General features: G+C 38.1%; 3 protein-coding genes across 8 annotated transcripts; 1 reads left to right on the forward strand and 2 right to left on the reverse strand.

The window, feature by feature from the left end:
* Positions 1-735: 735 nt before the first annotated feature.
* On the reverse strand, positions 736-3292 carry LOC103927271 (DELLA protein GAI-like). The gene has a single exon (XM_009336173.3). It carries the CDS (start codon positions 3096-3098, stop codon positions 1344-1346), a length of 1755 nt encoding a protein of 584 aa, XP_009334448.2. The 5' UTR covers positions 3099-3292; the 3' UTR covers positions 736-1343.
* A 6828-nt stretch (positions 3293-10120) lies between these two features.
* On the forward strand, positions 10121-19276 carry LOC103927266 (probable glutathione S-transferase DHAR2, chloroplastic). Of its 6 annotated transcripts, XR_007254621.1 has the most exons (8): positions 10121-10453; positions 11039-11129; positions 11313-11456; positions 11825-11942; positions 12962-13102; positions 13466-13577; positions 13668-13734; positions 13833-14142. XR_007254621.1 is itself a non-coding variant. In XM_048574439.1 (7 exons), the coding sequence occupies exons 1-6, from the start codon at positions 10237-10239 to the stop codon at positions 13550-13552; spliced, it is 798 nt and encodes a 265-aa protein (XP_048430396.1). In that variant the 5' UTR covers positions 10121-10236; the 3' UTR covers positions 13553-13577; positions 13833-14142. The 6 variants fall into 6 exon arrangements, 4 of the variants coding, with proteins under 4 accessions (XP_048430396.1, XP_048430397.1, XP_048430394.1 ...); XR_007254620.1 differs by having other exon boundaries at positions 13466-13734; XM_048574439.1 differs by lacking the exon at positions 13668-13734.
* LOC125472701 (geranylgeranyl pyrophosphate synthase 7, chloroplastic-like) lies at positions 14014-15352 on the reverse strand. Its single transcript, XM_048574436.1, has one exon. The coding sequence runs from the start codon at positions 15278-15280 to the stop codon at positions 14153-14155; it is 1128 nt and encodes a 375-aa protein (XP_048430393.1). The 5' UTR covers positions 15281-15352; the 3' UTR covers positions 14014-14152.
* Positions 19277-20573: the final 1297 nt, after the last annotated feature.

The raw sequence follows: 20573 nt of genomic DNA on the forward strand, positions 1-20573 counted from the left end.
AGCTAAGCCCACCCTACGCTTATGCAGGGAAGACAACTTAGATGGATTGGTTACACCGACACACGATTCTCAGTTCAACAATACAATACCGTTGTTATTCTTACTGTACATGGTATGATGTTATTGAACAGAGATACCACAATGACAACATTCTTAGTACATCTAAGCAAATCTATAATAGACATGTAGAAATTAGTGTACGTTAAATAACATCAAAAGTGTTGGTTTCAGAAAATAGAATGTCTAATGTTTTTCCATCCGAAGAACTAATTGGATTGCTGTGAGCTAAACGAACGGGGCCGCTTATACTGGATAGATTATGAAAATGTGTCAAATTTACAGAGAAAGCAAAATGCTTTATTTCTCGTTCAAGAATCAATAATACAATGTAATCTTACTCCACGTGACATGATGTTATTGAAAAGAGACGTCCCAATGGCAACATACTCGTCCATCTAAGGGCTGGTTTGATATTGCTGTGCTTTGAAAAAAACTGCTTCTGTTGTGCTGTGAGGATAAGCTCACTTTTGCTACTTCACGTTTTCAGCTTTTTTTCATCCAAAATTGTGAAAATAAACTGTTTTTAAGTGTTTATCAAATATCTTTTTTAGCTGAGTTTTTTTTTATACTCATTTTTTATAAAAGTACTTCAATACCAAACCAGTACTAAGCCTTCTCGGCTATAGATGATAAGAATGTCAAATTTGCAGAGAAGGCAAAATGCTTTCTTTCACATTCAAGAATCAATGCTCATCATTTTTATTCAAGAAAGAAAGATAATTACACATTCTCTCAATGATTCATTGATCCCCCTTGTTGGAAGAACTCTTCAACTTGAAATTATGCAGACGGGCCTACAAAAAAAAAAAAAAAAAAAAAAAAAAAAAAAAAAACCCTAGAAAACTTAAATACGAGCAGAAATCTGACCAGGAGCGACATTAGGAAAATGACTTACATAAACCTCATCAACCACTACATAGCCTTCCTATTCAATAATGCATGATCATGTTCAAGTTTTCCTCTAAATGACAATGCACTATTAAATCGGAATGTCATGTAACAGTGGTTCCGGTCTATATAAGTTGCTCTTCCACGTCAAGCATAAAAAACCACCATTGCAATTACAACTGCACAGTATTACACCACTCGATTGGATTGGATTGGTTTTACAGTTTCACTTTTGGCTGTAGTCCCCACTCTCTCTCTACTGACAAGTCACAACTCACATGGTCACAGTGTCGCACCCCATTGGGTGCCCAGTGGTGCAATCAATCAATCACCACCACCAAAGGTTCTTTAGAGTCGGTTCTCTAGCTTACTGAACACTGAGTTGACTCACACATTCACTCGGTTGTGCTCGCCAGCTGCCAAGCCGAGGTGGCTATGAGCGGCCGTGTGTGCCACCCAAGCATGAGAGACCCATTGTTCTCCTCCACCCGATACCCATCTCCGCCGGCGAAAAGAGCCAGCAGCATGCTAGCCTGCTTGAACGCGTTCGAGCCGAGGTGGACCGGGTCGAACCCGGCCGAGTCCATCCGGCCTCGCCACTGACTCAGCGTCTCGTGTCGCTCAACTCGGTCCCCACCTTCACATGCCATCACGTTGCAGATCTGCCTGCCCAAATACACCTCGGACATGACCAAATCTTGACTCGGCCCCGATGATCCCTCCAGCGAGTCAAACAAGTTTGAATAATAATGCAATGCCTCCGTGAACCGGTCCAGGAAAACCGGCCCGTTATGGTTCGCCTCCTGCTCCACAATTGTCACAATCTTAGGCTTCATGGCCTTGATTGATGACAACACCTTATCTACCGCCCCGGGTCGAGCCAAGAGGCGGTGAAGCTCGAAAACCGAATTCACCGCCACAACCTCGACGTCTGACGGGCGGATGTCGAGCATGGACGGCGTGAGGTCCGCCAGGCTATTGGCGACGAAGCCTCGGAATTCAAACTCAACCCCGATAGTTTCGGCCAGTTGGGCCAACTTCCATCCTACCTGCTGCAAGGCGTCAGTGTTGTCGGGCTGCGGCGGGCCAATTCCCGTCAGGCGAAACGCAGGTGGCCCACCAGGCCTGAGTGCCAGCGCCTGCATGAGCGCTGGCCACTGCATCCCCTGTTTAAGCCCGAAATCGATGACGTGTACTCTTCTCGCGGTGGCAAAAGCCTCGAGTATTGCCTGGTTGGCAGTGAAGTGAGCAAATTTCAGATAAGGGCAGGTCTCGTAAAAGTGCATCTCGAGGATGTCCGAGTACGAAGAATCGAGGCAATCCTGAGGGTAAATTCGGTAAATCCGACGAGCCAGAGCTTCAGCGAAGTACGTGGCGACTTTTCTCATAGCGCCGGTTTGGGAAGCCGCGAGTAGGCCCACGTGCTTCACAAGCGCGTCTGCAAGCTTCAAATTTTCCTGCTGGACAGCCTCTGCACAGGCCATGAGTGTGTGGACGAGCCGCACGCCCGTTTCTTGCGAGTCAACCAGGACTCGAGGCCGAGTCGGATCGGATACAGCGCCGGAACTAGACCCATTAGAATCGGACCCAATTGAGGCCTTCAATCGCTTTCTCGTACTCTCGGTATCCGACGGCGAATAAGCTGGCGGGTACGCCGCCACGCCCGGAATAGCCCTGAGATCGTATTCAGAATCGTCGCTGAAAACTCGACTCCGCTGGGAATTGGAGAAGCTCATCGAGGTTATCGACGAGGACTGAGCCGGAACGAGAAGAGGGTCGTCGATTGAGGGCATATCGTCGCCTGTGTTGAGCTCAGAGAGCATGCTCTGGACCCACCCGGAGAGATCCGACGGGTTGTAGTGGACGGTGTCAGAGAGCTGAGAAATCCCATCTTCCTGAGCCGACCCCATGACCATTTCGAGCTGCTCGAGCTTCTCCGCCACGTCGGCCATGTCGTCGGACCGAACCTTGTACCCCAAAACGGCAAGCAGCTCATCCATGTCGCCGCCTGCGCTGTACCCATCTTGGTCATCTTCCCAAATCTTGGCCTTGCCGTTCAGGGCGGAAGACGGGGGTGATGAGTATTCCGGTTTGGAATTGTTTTGACGTGCAGTTACAGTTGCACAGCTTTCGCGGTGATCTCTCTTCATCTTTTGGGTTTGTGAGAAACAGAGGAGGAAGAAGGCACTGAAAGATATAGAAAAACCCACTAGGCTTTGTCCATGTTGGTCAAATGGGATTTTGGGCTTATAATTGTTGCAGGTTTTACTTTTTTATGAGAAAGAGTGAGAGAGAGGAGAGAGGAGAAACTTTTAGTTGTGATGGACACGAGTGTGGTATATCATGTATTTTTACGTAAGCGATAAGAAATTTTATTTTTTAAGTTATTAACTTTTTAATACATATATCTCACTATTTATATAGCGATACGTGGTATATCATCTCGTATGACAGTCATACTGAAAAATCTCTAAGGAGAGAGAGGGGGACAAGGGGAGGTCCAAGGGAGGAATAGGAGGGGAGAGTTGGAGAAATTTTTCATTGAGACCGGTGTGGTACATCTCAAGAGATTTTTTAGTGTGATTGAAACACGAGATGATACATCACTTGTCATTATACAAATAGTGTGGTAAAAAGTTAATATCTTAAAAAATACAATATCCCACCACTTATATAAAAACATGTGTTGTATCACTCATGTTCCTGTCACAATGAAAAATTTCTCGTACATCACATGTTTTTATATAAATGGTGAAATTTTTTTTAGTAATTTTTCAACACACATATTTTACTATTTGTATAATGACATGTGATGTACTATTTTGTGTCCAACCACCTAAAAAATCTATCGGAAGAGTAGAAGAGATAAGGAAACATTGGAGGCCATAACAATGGGGATATTTTTTATTTAATTTGTGCGCTTTTGGGATTGTGATTATTTATTTATTAAATGGTGAGGGCTGATTGGGGAGTTGGTGCGGTTAGTGTAAAAATTCGGTCCGGCAGGTAAGTAAACAAGCGTAAAAATGGATAAGAGCCGTGGCAGCACGGAAAGGGAACTTGTTCGGATTCTTTCCACTAAATTCATCAAATTTATTAATTCGAATTCTTAGAATTTGATCAAACTTTTAAATGAGCATCTGTTTTTAATTGTTGTGTCAAATTTCAAGAATCCGATTAATGAATGAAATTGGTGGAAGAGATAGGAGAAGATCCGTTTCCGTGGCAGCACCGCCATGTTACAAAAAAAGATGCTGATTGCGAATTTGTGAGTGATGGGAGAGAAAAAGAGAGAAAGAGAGAGGAGTAGGAGGAGGGCATACGGCAAACAAATCTGTTGGCCGTACGCTTCCATCAATTGAGAGCCATTCCCATTCTGAATGAAATGCAAGGTCCAGCTGCGTTGTGTACCCAATCTCATTTTCAAACCCCCACTGCCCTTCATCAGCGCGTCTCTATATGCTAACAAGTAATGCTACATTTATTATATACTTGTACAATTATTTGTACCACATTCTTAATAGAGGTTGAGCTTGTTAATATATGTGAGTCTTATCTCGACTCACCAACACATATGAATCTTATTTCTATTAGAGATATGATACAAATTATAGAACAAATATGCAGTAAAAGTAGCATTTTTGTATGTTAATTGTTGTATCCAGTAGAATAACAAGAAAATTTGAGCATGTTTTCCTGAATTTTAGTTGAATCAGAGTTTTGATTTTTACATTAGAAAAAAATATTGGAAATGTCATATGAACTTATACATCTTTTTTAGTTTGTTATATAAACTAAAACTTTGAGTTATTTGCCATATTAACTTAAAAAAATTATTAATTTGTTATCTCAACTTAACTCTGTTAAGTTTTTCTCAAAATAAGTCATGTGCCTTGAACATGACTTGGTTTCAAGGTTATTCCGTACTTTTAACTCCCCATAACCTTTCAAGATTATTTCGAACATTTCAACATTTTTTAAAAGGAAATTGTAGCAATGGTCCCTCAACTAAAAATCAATGACCATTGGTTCCTTAACTCATTAAAATGTGTAACTATAGTCATTTTTGTTAACTTTGTTCAATTTTTTGTCAAAATGGGTCATGATCAAGGGGCAAATATAGAAAACGAAATTAAAAAAATTGTCACAATGGTCCCTCAACATTAACTCAATTAGAGAAATGATCCCTTAACGTTAAACCAATTGGAGCAATGGTCCCTCAACGTTAACTCAATTGTAGCAATGGTCATTCCAACATGAGTCATTTTGATGAAATTATGGTGGAGTTAATGACCATAGCTTCATGTTTTGATGAGTTAAGGGATCAGTGGTCATGAATTTTTAGTTGATGGACCATTTCTCTAATTAGGTTAAAGTTAAGGGACCCTTGCTACAATTTTTTTTTTGAACAAGTGGACCGCGTTGAATTCTTAAAGTTTGTAATTAGTTAAACTCCATATTAATGTGCCTAGTATATTTTTTTAGTATTTCACGATAAGTTTTTGAAATGAACATGACATGTTTTTTTACTAGTCAAAATTTTTGGTCCGTACCAAAGAGAATTAACCCGTGAAAAGGAGGTCATATGTCTGAATCAAATTTATTCATCCATCTCCTGACGTACATATATCTTTCTATCAAAAACTTACAAAATAAAGTTAAAAATCCAAAATAACTCAAACAAAAGTCATATACAACGTACATGACTTATTCAAATCTCGATATTAGCAAGTATTGAGTATATTTTCGTGTGCAATACTAAGGATCAGTGAATACCTTAATATAATTTGCTCCCCCCAACCAGTGATCAATATGACTGAGATGTCAAGCGAGTGTCAACACCTGCTCTAGGTCGAGTCGGAATAAATAGTTTCCGCATACAAAACCCACCTGAGGAGGGGTCTGAGGAACAACTTTTACGAATCATTTTCACCAAATTCACTAAGGTATATGATTTGGATTTTTGAAATTTGATTTAACAGTTACAAACATAAATTTACTTTAAAAGTTATAATAAGTTTAATGGTTGGATCAAATTTCAAAAATCCGAATTATGTGTCTTGATGGATTTGATGAAAAGGATCCGAAGAGCATCAATTCCCAACTTTGACATCTGGACTAACACCTAACCAATCAGATCGAGCTTAGTGTCAACATGTTGCCACGTGGAGAACCTTCAGTGCAAGTGCTATACACGCTCCCCTCCATATTGTAAATACCATCTCGAGTATACCACCCAGCCTATGTATTCAAGTGGGGCCCACGATGAGGTGGGAGTGCCGGAGGCTTCAAATGTCGACATCGTTTGTGCACCCAGTGGGACCCGCCGAAAAATAAGTATACTTCTTCTCATCTTTGTGGGACCGTCTAACCCAATTTTTATACACGGAAATGGGTAATACATCACGTCAAGACTAAACGGCGTTTTGCGTAACGGCCTTTTTTGAGAACGAAAATGTTTTTTTGTGTGAAGGGGGGGGGGGCCGCTATCTGAACCTGACACCTGTCGAATAGGGCTGACACGTGTCACTGAAATTGATACATCACCATATTATTCTGCCACGTGTCTTTTTGGTCGTCGTGCTAGCGTTCAAGATTCTCACAATCGTGGTTGTCCCAGACAATATGAGATCCGCTCCGGGGTTTTGTCTCTCAAGCATGTGGTTTGAGAGATTCGAACCATTTACCAAAAAAAAAAAAAGATTAATACTGTTTAAATTTTTAAGTTTTTGTGAAGTTGATTAGTGAAATAAATTAATAAGTATCGTAAAATTAAAATTGAATGGTGCAATCTTTCGAGCTGCATACTCCAAACACATAATCCACCACCTTTACAGCTCCATGTATCCCTTGCCATGCAATTCTTATCTTTTACTTTGCGTTAATATCTATATTTTCTGTTCCGTAGTTCAAAATACACTTTACGTTTTAATTTTTACTTTTTACTTTCTCACGGTAAAAATATTTGCATTAAGCATGGTTGTTAATCATACCAATATTCATTGATATAAACTAACAAATGTGGTAACGAATTACCACTAGGTTTAATCTCATTCAGCTCACAAAATCTACCAACTATTGGGAAGCAATCAAACTTTTTATTTGCACAGAGAGAGTTCCTATTGAAAATTGTTTGGAAGCACTTCTAAAACAATTGAAAATGTTTTTAGATCATAAAAAACACTTCAGATAATATTTGACCAACAAAATTAAAAGCGGTTTAAAGTTAAAAAAATAAACACTTCAAAAGTTTTTATAAGAAGCGCTTGTATTCTTCTTAAAAGTTTCGTTTTGAAACGGACGCTTATTTATTTTCTTCTCGTTTGTTTTTAAGTACTTTCAAATTAAATCATGTTTGTAATTTTGTTATTGGCCTAATACAAGTACTATTCCTCCGGAATTTGACCTTGTTTATTCCTTGAACACACAAAATTAATTCTTCTTCCAAATACAAAAGGCAATAAGATTCCTCCATCGCAAATTACAATCCCATCGGAAGGCTACTATCTTGTCGCATTACGTACGTACGTAATCCCACAATTATTTCCAAATCAAACGTATTAAATCGCTAATCTTGATGTGCGTATTTGTCATTTGTTAATTATATAATGTTGTATAGATTAACAGAAAAAATGGTGTGTGTAGATGTTAAGGCTTTTTGTTAATCATATTACTTATCACTAGATGCTTAGATTAGTGTTTCTTTAAATATTCGCGCCGGCAATTAACGATCAGAAACAAGTACAATAAACAAATCGATTGAGATTTAATTAATTAATCACACATCCTAATCTGAGCTCCTGTTGATTACAACAACTTATTCCTAGAAGTTTGAAATTTAACAATAAAATACCCATCAATTATGTAGATATTGTCATCGTCGATGAGATCATGAAAGTAATGGAACAACTGACCCATTAAAACCATATTATAAAACAACGGGTGACCGTGTTTAGAGTATAATTAACTGAAATTATACATGAGATTGAAATAGGGTCGAGTCACATTCCACATGGTCTCCTACTTGCTGAGTCAATTAATTCGCTACTTCATACTACGATTTAGTGGTATTTTTCTTTATTTGTAAGTAAGAAGTCTTAGTTTCGATTCCCACTAAAAACAAATTTGAACCACATTATTGTTAGCCCATTATATGGCTAAGTTCATCATTTTTTATTTAGTGTAGATAATATTGTTTGTTAAAAAAAAAAAAAAGTTAATTTTTGTATGTAACCAATGTAAATAAAAGCTCGGCACAAAGGAAGGTTCCAAGAGGTGGCAATTGGGTCGTGTTTGAACATAAGCTATTAAGACTTAATAGCTCAAGTGTTCGAACATGATCTTTTATTCTTTTTAAGTTTATACATGTTATTAATCACTTGAGCTACTTTTTTTTAGGTAGTGTTATCCGTACTGACTAGGATTCTCTCTCATTTTTTTGCCATCTCCTTCCATTCCCTCATCTCACATTCTCTAATTTGTCTTTCTTTTTCTATAAAAAATTAATATAAGATGTTGATGTAGCTTAACCGTGACCATTCAAATAGGAGGGGAGGGAATGGGAGGGAAAAAAAGTGGGGAGAGTCTCCTACTCCTATCCACACACATTTTTACCTGTCACTCACTCCTCTTGAGTATCAATTGTGGAATCGAATAAATTGAAGAAGATCAATGGACAAAAATCAACAAGGGTGTGTGAGAGGTAAAAATGAGTAAGCGAACAGCCCTATCCTTTTTCTTTTTTTTTTTTAATTATTTTGTTAAATGTGTGAACTTCAAAAATAATATTTGTAAATAAAAATAATAATTAAAAAAACATTTGCAAATCTTAATAAACTAAGGATGAAGGCCAGTATTGTGAAATTTGCACTTTGTTACTCTTAGTTATGATGGGTCAAAATTATGTAATATCATCACTTAATGGAGAGTTTGACAGAAAATCTAACGGAAATATTAAAATAAAAAAATAAAAATTCAGGTATGTAATTGGAATAAAAAAAAAAAAGGGTGTAGCAAAACACAAATTTGAAGATATTTAATGGTAATCAAGTGATAATTATCCAAAAGTAAATTTTGATTGAAAATTTGGTTGGAAGGGAACAAAGCTTCAGTTTATGTGTCTATGGGCCATAGAGTAGTACTTCAAAACGGCTAGCGGATAGCATTGTATTTGAATGGACCTTCCTTCAAGCCCATCACATGAGAGGCCACTCTTTCTCTTGCTAACTGGCGTGTAACTTACATTAGTTTAATTCGAATCCGTCCAAACTCAGCTCAATTTTAAACCTGATTAGACTGATTAGAATGAAGTAAGCATCCGCTCAAATCAAATTTGACGTCAACTTGATCATTTATTGGGTAGGTTGATGCTTTATTTACCATGTCAACTCAAACCCAACCCAATTTTTAGTTTGAATTCTCTCATGTGCATGTTACTAATCCCGCTTCATATTTTATAAGCCAGAGACAAAATTGAATGACTCTAATTGAAGTTTTTATTGATTTTTATTTGAACAATGAATGATAATGTTGCTTTTGTTGAAGGAAACTTTAGAGAGTGAGGGTAGAAGAAAGACAACAAGAGAGAAAGAAAAGGAGCTCAGCTGGTTTGTAATTGCTTGCTTTTCTCTTGTGACCTTATATCTTTATGTATCCGAATCACATGATGCTTCACCTGCCCTACAAAGCAATACAAGTCATAATTGGTTTTGATTCCTAAATCCTGTTGTTGAGATCTTCAAACAACATAGGACGTTACACACACAAATCTAAATTAAAGTTCCATTATGGAAATATGAACTCATAAAAACTTGAAAATGGTAAAATCTAAAGTGGAACAAAACCTAAAGATTCCAATAAAAAGGTGAGAAATGCAAAGTCAAAACTTGAAGAAAACAAGCGGTGATTAAAGTTCATATCAAGTATGACCAACCGAGTATAAGCATCTCACTAGAACCTTCTTAGGTTAGAAAAACCCAGTTACATTTTGGGAAAAAAAATTAGGGAAGTGTTATTGGCATTCCAAAAATCTCATTTTACACTCTCATAAGTGTATTTTTCTTTCATAATATAGAAAGTTTGGAAGTGCAGAATGAAATTTTTGAATACCAATAACAATTCCCAAAATTTAAATAAATAAATTTGAGACGTGATTGCCACGCGTAAAGTTACAATCTGGAACTTCCTGGTACACAAAATCAGCTGTACGGAATATAGCTAGCTCCAGTATCACTCTTCGACACTCGTAATCAGGCTAATCTCCACGATAAGCTAGCTTTAGATATTGCAATGTTGACCACCGCCAAAATCCATCCGGCAGCCTCCGCTGTACTCTCCTCCACCATCAAACACCACCTCCGGCCGCCTCCCAACGCCGTCGTATTCAGAACCAACCCCAACTCCCTGCGACGCCGCGGAACCACAAGAACCCTCACGGTGGCAATGGTCGCCCCTCTCGACGTTTGCGCCAAGGCCTCCACCACTGTTCCCAACAAGCTCGGCGACTGTAAGTCTGTTTGGTGTCCCAGAAACTGCGGGAAAATTCGCAAATATCAATTGGGTCATTCTTAGTTTAGCATTTCTTTGTGTATCCATGTAGCAGATTTGTAGCATTGCCATGTTCGCGCTTCCAGTGCGCCAAATACGTAGAAATTGATATTTTTGTGAACGTTTTGCAAGAAATTGATAATTTAGCTGTTCTTATCTGTGTTTTGGAGGAGGTAAAAATGAGTGGAAAGGTTTGGAAATTCCAATAGTTATCGAAATTATTGGACTTAGTGTGAAAAGATGATGTCTTTACATTGGAGCTTTACATTGTTACATACATAGACTGAACGATGCAATGAGCTCTCATTGTTAGTGCAGATTCTGGAACCGAAATTTACCAAAAGAAGAAACTAAACTTTTGACAGGCATTGTTGGAAATGTCCGATATGTATGTCGATTTAAACTCTTGTACAATTTTATTGTTATGTAATGGTTTATGATTATTGAGTGGGAAATCGTTTAATGTGTTATTGTACGTAGCAGTAGCATTTGAATCGGGGGGAACGCATGTTTAACTATTTGTTTGATAACTTGTCTTTCCTAGGTCCGTTTTGTCAAAGGGTGTTGCTGACTCTAGAGGAAAAGCATCTCCCTTATGACCTGAAGTTGGTAGACTTGGGCAACAAGCCAGAATGGTGATTGTCTGAATTTATCTTGGACTAAATTTGATTTCTTTCGTGTTGTTTCTTTCTCTGTGGTTGAAAAATAGTTACTTGTATATGCTGCAGCGCATAAACGTAAATTGAAAGTAGCTGCTGCTATGTCGTTTTATCTTTTTAGTTCAATGATTGCGTTTTATCAATTTGTTTCTGCTTTAGGTTCTTAAAAATTAACTCGGAAGGTAAAGTTCCTGTGGTCAAACTTGATGAGAAGTGGGTTGCGGATTCAGATATTATTACACAAGCACTGGAAGAAAAGTACCCAGAACCACCTTTGGCAACGCCCCCTGAGAAGGCTTCAGTGTATGTTATATGTCCCTTAGTGTGCATTACTGTTTCTTTTACTTTTCACTTGGACATATCACATATGTTTAGGGCTTGATGAATGGCGAAATACTGGAGCGCCAATGGTAGTCTTGTCTAGATTTTCATTTTACTTATTCTGAGTAGTGCTTCCATCATGATTATAGACCAAATTTATTTTCCTGATATCATGGGGCTGTTTTGAGAAATATCTTATGTTAAGTTCACCTTCAATTTGTTCATTAGTCAAAAGCTTTACTTATTTATTTAGAATTCTAGTTTTGACTTTGCTGTCTTGTCATAATATTTAAGTTTTTTAGAATCATATTTGAAGCACTATAATAAGAAATTCTGATTCATCTTTGCAGTGGATCAAAGATCTTCTCTACATTTATCGGTTTCCTAAAGAGCAAAGACCCCAAGGATGGAACTGAACAAGCATTGCTAAATGAACTTAGCTCTTTCAACGATTATCTCAAAGAAAATGTGAGCCGTTCTACATTCTTTCCAGTTCATATTAAGGAAGATTTCATCACATTTTTGAATAACTTTTGCCTTGAGTTTGTATCAACTTGCTAATTTTGTTTTGCTTGTTCTTGAAAGATGATTTGTTTGCATATGAATAATCAAATGAATAGCGAGAATGGGTTTTTTTATGCAACTGAATAAAAGTCTGCACCCAACAAAATACTATCAGTCCAAAAATTGGCAAATGGTCTGTAAATTTCCTATCTATAACACACTTACCCTCATCATTTGGTGGCTGTTTTCTGTTTCTTAGAGACTGTTTGAAATGTCTAGTCCAAAGAACACCTTGTACTCTGTTTTCTACTTTCTCACTTTCCTTGAATAAAATTTTGTTTCTTATAAAAAACCGAGCGACAAATGATTGCTTCTTCCTCCTCCCGAGTCACAAGATTACTGTGTATGCAGGTACGATGGTCAGTCATTGATCTTCTGTTTGATAGGAAACTTTAGAGAGGCGTCAGTATGTGCCTCGATACGGAGATGCCCTGTAGATTAATAGAAAATACCACAACCTAAAGAACCTTTGAGTTACTTCAAAATGCATGAATACATTCATGTGACCTGTGAGGAAGTCGTGCAGTGGTCAATTGATTCACAACATTGATTGCATGGGAGATATTTATTGACACGTTTTGGAGCCAAGGCAATGTAGTCTTTCGTTTAGAATGTCAAACTACGTAATTCCTCTAAGACAAGTGATTCACAACAATGGTATCTTAGCATTCTTATCCTACTAAATCCATGTGGGATTAAACCATCAATGGTTATAAGTTTATAACACAAGATTAAAAACAGGGAATCATGTTGTAACAATTTCTTATTTACCTAAAAAAAAAGCAGCTTTGGGTTGTGGTTTCGGTGTAGTAGCCCTTGATGTATGTGCATTTTGTGAAGTTAAGATCTTCTTGTACAGTCGTGCTTAGAAAAACCAAATTGAATGGTTATATCTCTGACATTTGTCTTTCGATTTATTTAAGGGTCCTTTTATCAATGGGAAAGAGGTTTCTGCTGCTGATTTGTCGCTTGGACCCAAGTTGTATCATCTAGAGATTGCTCTGGGGTATTTCAAAGATTGGTCAATTCCTGATTCCCTTCCATATGTGAAATCTTACATGAAGGTATGTGAATTGACATTTGTGTGTCACTAACAAGTTTACACTGCTAAGGAACAAGAGGTTTATCTTAATTATGAAATTGACAACACGACTCCTGGAATTTTGCTAAGAAATTAACTAATTACATCCAGATGCGCTTTTCCTGGACTCTCATCAGGAATTTTGAAATTGGACTTGCAAGAATGTCAAGGATATGAACTTATCCCATGTTAATGAAAGTACTGTGACCATATTGTCAAAAATTTTGCAATCGTTTGAGTTTATCCCATGTAGTTCTTGCTTTTTACTCATGCCTGTGGGAGGACTAGAACCCATTTTGTACATAGTGATGTATGTTCCTAACACTGCTGAATTTCTGACATGCAGAGTATATTCTCACTGGATTCATTCGTTAAAACTAGTGCCCTGAAAGAAGATGTCATTGCGGGTTGGCGTCCGAAAGTCTTGGGTTAAAATGTCTTGCTGCTGTTCTCTCTAGGTATATACTTTAACTTTACCTGTACTGTACCTTAATCAAGTCAATCATTTCTCTATCATCGACTTAGTGTATTGGAAGTCACATTGTCAGATGAGAGAGTACGCCGAGTTCATAGACTCTGGCGGGAAAAAAGAAAATCAAGAAGGACGTTGATCAGGTTTAGAGTTTGGAGTGTCTTGTGTGTATTGTAAATTAGAAACTCCTCAGTTAAGTATATGTGTTGAGTTACTTAAGTGGATTCAAATGTTAATGCAGATGTTGGAATATCTCAAGTTTTGCCATCCTTCTGTGTTTTTATCTACTTGCCACCGAAGCTCAGCGAGATAATAGTACGTTGAGGCTGAAGCAAAGTGAGTGATCTTGCATAGCTCGAGTACAGAAGGTGAAAATATAGTTACATAAAATCGCCTAAGCAACAGTTTTCAACACAAGACGATAAGCATCAAACGCTAACATTGAACTTTTCGTACATATTTTTCGTGTCAATTGTGCAACATGCAAATGAACCCTGCTTGGTTGGGTTTTTGTGCACCCGAATAATAACGAACAGAATTACAGTGTTCAATATTGTTCCTCTACCTCTGTCTCTTGGCTACGAAATTAGCGAAACAGTACAATGGAGCCGCCCTAGCAGCATCGAAATGAGCAAGCTCTTCCAATGCTTGAGTCTCCAACTTGGCAGCAAAATCCTTTGCCCCTTCAATCCCCATCAGCTTGGGATATGTTGCCTTATCGCTTGCCAAGTCTTTCCCCGCCGTCTTTCCCAATTCCTCCGACGATTTCGTGACATCCAAAATGTCATCCACCACTTGATACAACAGGCCTATGGAACCAGCATACTTCCTCAACCCTTCTACCTCAATGTCGTTCCCTCCTCCCATTAGTGCTCCACAAACTGCCGTAGCCTCAAAGAGCTTTGCGGTTTTATGCGCATGAATGTACTCCAGTTCTCGTAGCGTCACTTCTTTACCTTCGCTTTGAATGTCCACCATTTGACCCGCCACGACGCCTAATGACCCAACTGCCGAACCAATCTCTGCAATGGCTCGAACCACACGCTCCGGCGAGACTGCTTTTGTTGTCTTAGCCGCAATGTGTTCAAAGGCAAGGGCTAGAAGCGCATCACCGGCTAAAACCGCAGCATCTTCACCAAAAACCTTGTGGTTCGTGGGTCTTCCGCGTCGAAGATCGGCATTGTCCATGCAGGGGAGATCATCCTGGATAAGTGAGCAGGCGTGAATCATTTCGAAAGCACAAGCTGTTGGAAGGGCAAGAGACTCATCCCCTCCAACCAGTTCACATGAAGCAATGCATAAAACCGGGAGTACACGCTTGCCGCCACCCAAAAGCGAGTACCTCATTGCCTTATGGATTATGTCGGGATGTTGCACCGGCACCGCCGCATTCAACGCTTCGTCCACCATCTTCCTCTTCGCCGCCTTGTATTCGTCAAATTCGAACACGCTAGAGTGACCGGTAAGTTTTGTAACGGTTGAATGAAATTTCATGATGCCAACGATGGGGTTTCTGAGAAGTGCTGGACTTCTGTAGCTTCGGAGGATGGCTGCAAAAAGAGCCATAGTTTGGTGGAGATTAATCTGAGTCAGAAAATAGTGTTTGGTTACCAGGAAAACCACAAGTAGAGAGAAAATTTCATCAAAAACAACTGATGGTTTGCTTGGATCTGAGGCATTGGTTAACATAATCAGGAAACTTTATTTTATTTATTTGTTTATTGTTATTTTTCTTGAGATCGAGGTAGCAATTCTATAACATAATATTATCATTTTCATTTATGGCGTGTTTACCAAACCGGAATTGAAATGAAGGAATAGGAATTGCACTATTTCCAAGTCATTCCGTTGTTTACTAAAATTTTAGGGAATCAAAAACACATGGAGCTCATCTAAAATCTGGAATCACACTCCGAAAATTCTCGAATTTGGATTCCAAATGTTCAAAAACCGGATTATGTTGCTCAATTTCGTCCCATTAGCTTATGCAACTATTCTTATAAGGTGCTATCCAAGTGTTCGCCAACCGTCTCAAACAGATTCTACCAGTTTTGATTTCTCCTACACAAAATGCTTTTGTGGTAGAAAGGCAAATTCAAGATAATATTGGCATTGCACATGAGCTCTTTCATTTCCTAAAAACGAGAAAAGCGAAATGTAAATTTGACTTGGGAATCAAGTTGGATATGCATAACACCTATGATAGAGTGGAGTGGGATTTTTTAATGGCGGTTATGGAGAAAATGGGATTCAACGGTAGATGGAGAAATTTGATTATGGGTTGTATTTCATCAGTGAATTTCACCACCATGCTGAATGGACAACCTGGATCCAAGTTTGCGCCATCTCGCGGTCTTAGGCAAGGCGATCCTTTATCCCTTTACCATTTTCTTCTGGTGAGTGAAGTTCTTTCGCTTCTTATTCAACAGGCAAGCGATAGGAAGTGGATAAGGGGTGTGCAGATGAACCTATCAGGTTCGACAATTTCCCACATACTCTTTGCAGATGATACTCTTATCTTTCTCAAGGCGAAGGAAGTGAATTGCTGGCACCTAATACAGTTGATTGATGAATTTTGTGCGGCTTCGGGACAACTTGTAAACAAGTTGAAATCTAGTGTTTGCTTCGGTTCCAATGTGCCTGAGACAGTCACTTAACATCTGGCGGCCATTCTCGGTATGGAGAGGGTCGGGGACATGGGGATCCTACTATGTGGGGACGATCTAACAAATCTGGTCTTGCCTATGTTAAAGGTAGGCATATGGAAAAGCTTCAAGGATGGAAGAAATCAACTCTTTCACAAGCAATCCCGACTTAGCCAATGAATTTGTTTAAGTTTCCCATATTGTTTTGTAACGAACTGGATGCCATGATTTCGAAGTTTTGGTGGGGACAAAAACAGGGTGAAAATAGGATTCATTGGGTATCCAGGGAAAAGATGGGTCGGTCAAAAGAGGAGGGAGGTCTTGGGTTAAGGAGCTTTGTGATGTTCAATGACGTTCTTTAGGCCAAACAGTGTTGGAGGTTGATAATGGAGCCACACTCCTTGTGGGCGGTAGTGCTTAAGGCCCGATATTTTCATTTTAATTAAAAACTAGGACTCAAGCTTGACTTGGTTTCTACATATCCAGTCAGCTTCATTTAATTAAAAAAAAGAAGAATTTAAACTTAATTAAAACTCTTAACAATTTTCTTTTTTGGTTTCTGGGTAAGTGAATGTTTGAAAATTTTAATTTGTATAATTAGTTTTGAAGTTGGTTTCACAGGAAAAATATGGAAGAAGTATATTTTGCACCATCCAACTATGAAAGGTTTCAGCCCTTTCATTTGTCTTCTTTGATGTACGCTGCAAGATGTATATTGGAAACCCTAGGATCATGAGTCCACAAAACAAAGTCCTATTAAGTATACAGTTTCTTAGCTTTTGCAAACTGCTTGAGTTTCGCAAGTGAAGATAGCATACATGTATGCTTAGCATCATTCATTTTGAGTTTCATTTTAACAACCTTAAATAGGGATTGTAAATTTGGACCATTAATACGTAGTGGGTATACGTTTCATTTAGCTCTTTGCATTTACTAATATTAATTTCCTCCACATTCTCCTCATTTCTTTTGGTTTAATAGGCTTTGGTGCAGCATTCTGTTTGTATTTACAACAGGTTGCCTTTCTATTAAATTTTTTATTATATACTAATTTATTTGTTAAATAATGGTTACTCATTTTTGCAGAATTTAAAAAAAAAAAAGGGGGGGGGAAAGGGGGGGGGGCGCGGGGGTGGGGTTAGTTTCACTCTCCATTTTAATATGATGGTTTTCAATTTATATTGATTACTTATATAATGCTAGGTGGACTTACTCATTAATCTTGAGTGACGAAGATATGGCTATCAAAATTTTAAGGTACACTAATATGTATTTTTATCTTATTTTTTCATGATTTCACAAACCCCTAATTGTGTTGCACTATTATGTTAACAATTTATGGTTTAATTTTGTTAAGGGATTGTGTATGTGATACAAAATGACAGTAATTCCATCCATGTATATATATTAGTTAAAAAGTCGTAACTTTATTTTGAATGTAACTGATGCTTGCAGGGATTAATAGTCTTTGTCCCACCTTACTTCAACTGTAGTGATCCGCATTGCTATAACATACTTTTGGTTGCCCTTTGTTTCAAATTGCTACCACCCAAAAATTGGAATTATCACAAGTTTGGTTTACTAATGCTTGGAATAGAGATGGCTTTAGGGAAGAAAAGATATGACGGAGTAATACTTTGCATAGGCAGCTTAAGGGAGAGGAGAAACATGCCTTGGTTTGCATGCATGTGGATATTGGTTTCTCTTTTTTAGCTAACATTTTTACTATGTTATTTTTAATTTACTGCTGATAAATTATTATTATTTTTTTAGTTTTGAGGAATGCAAGAAATAATTTTAAAATATTATTAATTTTCTTATTCGATTTGTTTGTATGTATTGGGTGACTAATTTGGACATCAAGTTTGTAATTTTATTGTGATTATTTTTTGGACAGAGGGTTAGTTTTCTCTTTGTATATCGAGGTTCTTTTTGTGCTCTTTGTATATCAAGTTTGTAATTCGAACATCATGTTTAGCTTTATTTTGTCCATGTGACTCTTTTCAAGTTGAAGGGCTTGAAGTATCTTAATTTAAATCTAACGGTGCAAAAGTTCATACCAATTTTTAGCCAAAACAAATTAAAATGAAAGAATGCCTCCTGACAAGTACAAATATTAAAATTAAACATTATACGTCGCATTAGCACATTGTAATTTTAAGAATGTCTTTATGTGCGAACCATGTAAAAAAAAAAAAATTAATAACTCTACAAGCCCCGCACAGCATGCCTTGAAGTAAAAAAAGTCTTTCCCACGCTCATGAGCGTGTGCCAAAAAACAATTTCTCATAACCCCCCAGGCGACCATTACAAAGAAAAAGTTTAAAAAGCATGAAAAATCCGCTGGGAATCGAACCCGGGGTCTTCCCGGTCTTACCCCCAGCGCCTTATCCGCTGAGACAAAAACATACTAGGTGCAAACAAACCATTACTTAACCAATATATATCAATAATTAGACTAAACCCTAAAAACTAAACCCTAAACCCTAAACCCTAAACCCTAAACCCTAAACCCTAAACCCTAAACCCTAAACCCTAAACCCTAAACCCTAAACCCTAAACCCTAAACCCTAAACCCTAAACCCTAAACCCTAAACCCTAAAATCCCAATTGAATACACCCCACTTAGTTTGTTTGCCCAATTTATCTCCTAAATACACCCCACTAAACCCTAAAATCCCAATTGAATACACCCCACTTAGTTTGTTTGCCCAATTTATCTCCTCTACGCTCCTATTTCAGCGGAGCACAAGATTCCTATCACCATTGCGGCGGCAACGCACTAACTTTCGACAAGATTTCGCCGGAAGCTGCCCACTTTGGAAGAGACTTCCTCTGCCCCAGCCGGTGTTTTGCTTCAGGTTTTCTCCTCTTCTTTCTAATCTCTTCAGCTCTTCGTTTTTCTTCTTCAATTTTGCGGCAAAGCTTGAATTAGCTCTGAATTCTAGGTGTCTGTTTGATTTATGGAACTGTAAAAATTTCATGTTTTAGATAAATATACACGCATATATATTTAGGGTTTAAGGGTACTTGAACTCAGTTTGATGAAATTGATTTATGAAACTGTAAAAAGTTTTTATTTTGAAGTATAATTGTCTTTTGCTTTAAGATTGAGAGGATTATTGGGAGTGAAAAGGCAGAAGCGTCATCGGAAGAGTGTGAGGTTCTACACAGCATGCTACGGATTCAGACAGCCGTACAAGGTGCTCTGCGATGTCACTTTCGTGCACCACCTCGTCACCAATCGCTTTACCCCCGCCGACAAGGCCATCTCTAATCTCCAATGATTGGTCCTTCGTATTCACAGTCTCTTGAAGCTGCTAATAGCCTTATTATTGCAAGGTGTGATCATGAGAGTCCCGCAAGTGCTGAGGATTGCATCTTGGATGTTGTTGGGCAAAGTAATTCCGAGCACTTCTTTGTTGCTACTCAGCACGTTGATCTTCGTCAGAAACTTCTCAAGGTTGGTGGCCTTTTTGAATCCTCTGTACAGTTTGGTTTGATGCTCATTACATTAGCCGTAAGTACATCTTTTCACTTGCAGATACCACGTGTCCCTGCTATATACGCTCTGAGAACTGCTCTTTTGCTGGAGTCCCCTTCTGATGCCCAACGCCAATTTGTCAAATCTTCTGAAGAATAACGCTTGCATATGACTGAATTGGAATACAAGATGTTGAAGAAGAAAAAGAATATTCTGAATTCTCATGAAAAAGACGATCCCTCTGGTGAAGAAGATGGTTCTGGAGATCAGAACATGGAAGCGCAGGTTGTAGCAAAAAGGGATACCGCTAGGAAAGGATTGGGAGTGAAGGATAAAGTTCAATTTAAGAGAAAGAGGGCAAAGGTACTACCAAACTCATTTCTTTCGTATTCATTGATATTTTAAATGTATTTTTCTTTTCTTCAACATGTCTGCTTATATTCAGTCTTATGTGAGGTGTTATAATTCATCCCATGAACTTTTTTGATATGGACTGCACGTAATATGAAGTAAGATGTTGGAAGGAGGACACCTGTTGTGTTTATAGTATATATAGTATACACTATAAACACGGATAGGCCTCAGTATAGCTGCAATCCTGCATTGTGGATTTACATCAATATGAGTTACTAGAATTACACTGTATTTTATGTAACGGTATCTTTTCGAACTTTATTCCCCACTTTTTTTTAACCAAGATACTCATATCAAGATATCATATTACATATGTATTTTATCACATGATGATGTTGTTTTCACTAGGAAGATGCTTCCCTGAATATCATAGAAATTTAATAAATTTTTGTTCGTGCACCGGATACTTAAACAAAGATAACAATGTATATATTGCTGA

Source organism: the organism of the source record quoted next, unplaced genomic scaffold (assembly GCF_019419815.1).
Source record: "Pyrus x bretschneideri cultivar Hongxiangsu unplaced genomic scaffold, Pyrus_bretschneideri_v1 Contig71, whole genome shotgun sequence".
Lineage (NCBI taxonomy): Eukaryota > Viridiplantae > Streptophyta > Magnoliopsida > Rosales > Rosaceae > Pyrus > Pyrus x bretschneideri.

Coding starts and splice junctions, on each gene's coding strand:
- LOC103927271 (XM_009336173.3), bottom strand. CDS start 3,098: ATGAAGAGAGATCACCGCGAAAGCTGTGCAACTGTAACTGCACGTCAA.
- LOC103927266 (XM_048574437.1), top strand. CDS start 10,237: ATGTTGACCACCGCCAAAATCCATCCGGCAGCCTCCGCTGTACTCTCC. Junction 11,943..12,961: donor ACGATTATCTCAAAGAAAAT/GTGAGCCGTTCT, acceptor GATTTATTTAAG/GGTCCTTTTATCAATGGGAA. Junction 13,103..18,978: donor ATGTGAAATCTTACATGAAG/GTATGTGAATTG, acceptor CTCCTATTTCAG/CGGAGCACAAGATTCCTATC.
- LOC125472701 (XM_048574436.1), bottom strand. CDS start 15,280: ATGTTAACCAATGCCTCAGATCCAAGCAAACCATCAGTTGTTTTTGAT.